The 4,504-nt window shown below is 46.1% G+C and overlaps 1 protein-coding gene across 1 annotated transcript; it reads left to right on the top strand.

The window, feature by feature from the left end:
- The first annotated feature begins 2,557 nt into the window (after window positions 1-2,557).
- Window positions 2,558-3,467, top strand: LOC133540936 (store-operated calcium entry regulator STIMATE-like). The gene has a single exon (XM_061884022.1). It carries the CDS (start codon window positions 2,570-2,572, stop codon window positions 3,461-3,463), a length of 894 nt encoding a protein of 297 aa, XP_061740006.1. The 5' UTR covers window positions 2,558-2,569; the 3' UTR covers window positions 3,464-3,467.
- The last annotated feature ends 1,037 nt before the right edge of the window (window positions 3,468-4,504 follow it).

The following is a 4,504-nucleotide window of genomic DNA, read 5'->3' as shown; positions in this document are numbered from 1 at the left end:
AGGGTGATTTCATGTTATCGTCTTTGATTGCGACCCCCAAAACATCAGAATGAGACCTACATTAAGCCGGATTACTCCTTAAACGAATAAACCAGGGGTAGGGAACCCCTTGCTTTTTTTTTTTTTTTCCTAGTCCTTCACTCTAAATTTCCTCATCCACGAATATTTCATCCTCGCTCAAATTAATGGGGAAATTGTCGCTTTCTCGGTCCGAATAGCTTTTGCTGCTGAAGGCTCACATTATAAACAATGTGAGGATGTGAGGAGCCCTACAACCCGTGACGTCACGCGCACATCGTCTGCTACTTCCGGTAAAGGCAAGACTTTTTTATTAGCGACCAAAAGTTGCGAACTTTATCGTCGATGTTCTCTACTAAATCCTTTCAGCAAAAATATGGCAATATCGCCAAATGATCAAGTATGACACATAGAATGGACCTGCTATCCCCGTTTAAATAAGAAAATCTCATTTCAGTAGGCCTTTAAGAGAAATCGATTGCAGCTATTTGGAATACAACACGTTTATGATTTATTAGAAATAAATCATCTCGTACCTCACGCTGTCGTCCTGAGCAGTCCGTCCTGCATTCCGGGAGAACAAACCTCAACCCAACCCGCCACACGTGACAAGACTGCAAGAGAACGTTCGAATGTCCGGGTCAGCTATGATTCTACTCACCGAAAAACTTTATCCATTTGTCGGGGGAGAGACAACGAGAATGCGGGATCCTGTGGTTTTGATAAAAGAAAAGGTAGCGTGTAATTTGTATTATCTGGCCGTCGAGTGAAGACTACGAAAAACGGCGAATGCATTTGGACTGTATCAGTATGTCGCGGACTCAACGTCCAGGTCCAGAGTATGTAAAGTCACCGAAAATGAGTGGACGATGAAGCTGAAGGTAAACGAGTGAGGAGTGTCCTGACCAGATATCCAGATCTCTAGATCAATGTTTTTCAACCACTGTGCCGCGGCACACTAGTGTACCGTGAGATAATGTCTGGTGTGCCGTGGGAGATGTCATTTCACCTAATTGTGTTAAAAAAATTTTTTTGCAAACCAGTAATTATACTCCGCAAATAATTTGCCGTTGTTGAGTGTCTGTGCTAGAGATGCGCGGATAGGCATTTATATCATCCGCAACCGCATCACTAAAGTCGTCATCCACCCGAACCAATATTTTATCAGAACCGCAACCGCCCGCCACCCGCCCGTTGTTATATATCCGGAGTCGGCGACCTTTACTACTAAAAGAGCTAGTTTGACCCGTGTTACAAAGTCAAGAAGGCAATGGAAGCCTCTAAGGTTCTCGCGAATATCCGATGATGCTAATCCAGATAACGAGAAAAAGGGCGTGCTGTCAAGCCATTGCCTTTGACGCCTTCTACATCATGTGTGAACCGTATGCCAGTCCAGCAAAATGGTGTATGCAGCTTCCTCAAACATACGTACAAGATTGAAAGGCATACTGGGTGATACAGAGTACACTGATGGTTGTGATATAAACAATTTTAACACTCTTACTAATGTGCGCTACACCACACAAAAATGACAAACACATTTCGGGAGAACATCCTCACAGTAACACAACTTAAATGCAACACAACAAATACCCAGAATCCTTTGCATCAATGACACAACCTGACTATATTTAACACCCCCGCGCCCGCAAACCCCGCCCACCTTACCGACGCACGGGGGATGGGGGGCTGGCGGGATTTGCTGCTAGCGGGGTGTATAAAATAGTCAGGAATTGTCATGGATGCAAAGGATTCTGGGTATTTGTTGTGTAGCGTTTATGTTGTATTACTGTCAGGACGTTCTCCCGAAATGTGTTAGTCATTCTTGTTTGGTTTGGCTTCACAGCGTCGCGCATATTAGTAAGAGTGTTAAAATTGTTTATATCACAACCATAGAAGATTAAAATAAAATAAAATAAAATAAAAAAATCGGTCTAGAGCGTGGGAGTTTAACCGTGTAATACTCTTCAATATCAGTAGGTGGCACCAGGTAGATAATTGCTTTTTGGAAGTCGGGAACATGGTTTGTCATGATCACAATATCCTTGCAACAGCAGGAGGCACAGTGCAGGTAAAAAGGTATGTAATGCTTAAACCAAAAATAAACAAAAGGCAAGTGTCGATATTAAAAGGCATTGAAGCTTAGGGATGGCTACGCAAAATTTAACTAAAACTGAATTGGCTGCAAAGTAAACAAAAACGCAATGCTGGATGACAGCAAAGACTTGCAGCGTGTGGAGCAGCAGACGGCGTCCACAAAGTACATCCGGTACATAAAATGACAATCAACAACAAAATATGAGTGCAAGACGAGAACTAAAACGCAAACCGGAAGTCACGCCTCCTCTTGTCCCTCAGTCTTAGTTGTTTTACCTCGACACAAACAATGATTCCGGATAAACATTCGTTTGTTTTTTGTGTGCTAATGAGCGCTAACTTTACACGATTTAAGTTTAACCATGAGTTCGAGTGAAGCAGGCGTCGTTAGCTTTAAATAAATAAAAAAATAGCGATAAAGGGACAATAGGAGCGCTTTTTTGTCTGCAACGGGATGGACACGTACGGACAATTGGCCGTGAAAATGTCCCTGGCGGACATGGAGGACATGGAAGTGACCAACATGAGCGACATCGACAAGGCCAACCCTCACGGCTGCGACAACGGCACTCTGACGGACAGGTTCGGGGTTCTGATCCAGGGACTTCTGGCCGTCGTCGCCTTCAGCACGCTGATGTTGAAAAGTTTCCGGGAGCCCGTGGGGATCCGGCGACCTTGGAGGATCTGGTTTTACGACACATCCAAGCAGGCCATCGGCGCTCTCTTCATCCACTTCGCCAACGTCTTTCTGTCCACGCTCACCAAGGAGGACCCGTGCTCGCTCTACCTGATGAACTTCCTGCTGGACGCCACAGTAGGGATGCTGGTCATCTGGCTGGCGGTTAAAGTGGTGTCCAAAGTGGTGAAGCACAAGCAGTGGACGCCGCTCGCCTTTGGAGGGTACGGTGAGCCCCCCCAAGCGGCGGCGTGGCTGGGTCAGTGTGGCGTCTACCTGCTCATCATGGTGCTGGAGAAAGGCGCCATCAGCCTGGTGTTGCTGGTCCCGGGATGGTCCAAACTCCAGGCGCTTCTGCTGGGCTATATCGCCGACCCTCAGCTGGAGTTGGTGCTGGTCATGCTCATCGTGCCCTTCATCGTCAACTCCATCATGTTCTGGGTGGTGGACAGCCTGACCATGAGGAAGAACAAGAGCGTGGACGACTCGTGCGACAGCTCGCTGAAGGCCGACCCACTGCCCTGGACCGTGGACGACGAGTCCCGGGTTCTCCTCACAGTGGAGACGGACACCGACGAGGCCTCGGGAGGTGAAGATGACGAGCCTGGCGAGGCTTTGCCTGCGTTGCAGTACTCTGGAGCGACGCTGAAGCCCAGCTGGGTCGTGGTTTGAAGCTCTGAACACACACACACACCAAAAAAATCCTACACCTGGACAAATGAAATGTGCGAGCACCTTGGGCAGCGCGGTTTGGTTGGAGAAATCAGCCGTGCCAGCAACTTGAGGGTTCCAGGTTCGTTCCCCACCTCCGCCATCCTAGTCACTGCCGTCGTGTCCTTGGGCAAGACCACCTGCTCCCAGTGCCACCCACACTGGTTCAAATGTACCTTAGATAATGGGTTTTACTTTGTAAAGCGCTTTGAGTCACTAGAGAAAAGCGCTATATAAATATAATTCACTTCACTTCACTTCACTACACACAGGAAAACACTAAAAACTCCAAATAAGTCACACCTTCTTTCAGACAAGAGCTATAGTGATGCACAGTTGGTTATGGTTGGAATTCATATCCAACACTAGCGAGAACAACTTTTTTATTGTCAATATCAGCTACTGAGTTTCATTTTTTAATGTTTTCTGTTTGTGTATGCCTCTGCATTTTTTCAATTAAAAAAATGTGCCTTGGCTCACAAAAGGTTGAAAAACACCGCCCTAGATTCATTGTTGTAAAATTGTATTGATCACATTGTTTACTTCCAAATGTCCATTAAGTATTTCATTAATTTATGGTAGTTCAGGTGTGATTCACTACAATAGGGCCTCAGAGCACATTGGATTCCAGTTAATTGAAATACAACAACACTGAATTTTGTTAAAATAAATTAAATTTAAGAACTTGCACACAAAGCTACAGTGGAGGGGACTATGACGTGTGCAATTTCCGCGCATGCGTACTAGGTCGCGTTCCCCGGTAGATGGAAGGAGTGAGGGGGTCTTAAACGACCATTGTGTGGACAAGGATTAGGTTGGGTGGGATTTACCCTGGATAACCTAAGATAGCCTGAGAGTACTGATTTGTCTCAATATGTGATGAAGTAACAGACATGGCGGTCATTCAAGAACATGCGGCCGTGCCCAGACTAGACAATGCAGCGTTCACACGGCAGTTGTTCGTATGTGTTCACATGTGGAACAAGAATTTGACAGCAACGT

The sequence above is a fragment of the Nerophis ophidion genome, linkage group LG22 (assembly GCF_033978795.1).
Source record: "Nerophis ophidion isolate RoL-2023_Sa linkage group LG22, RoL_Noph_v1.0, whole genome shotgun sequence".
Classification (NCBI taxonomy): Eukaryota; Metazoa; Chordata; class Actinopteri; order Syngnathiformes; family Syngnathidae; genus Nerophis; species Nerophis ophidion.
This window is presented reverse-complemented; position numbering and strand designations above follow the sequence as displayed.

Excerpts from the sequence above, each read along its gene's own strand:
- LOC133540936 (XM_061884022.1), top strand. The coding sequence starts at position 2,570 with ATGGACACGTACGGACAATTGGCCGTGAAAATGTCCCTGGCGGACATG.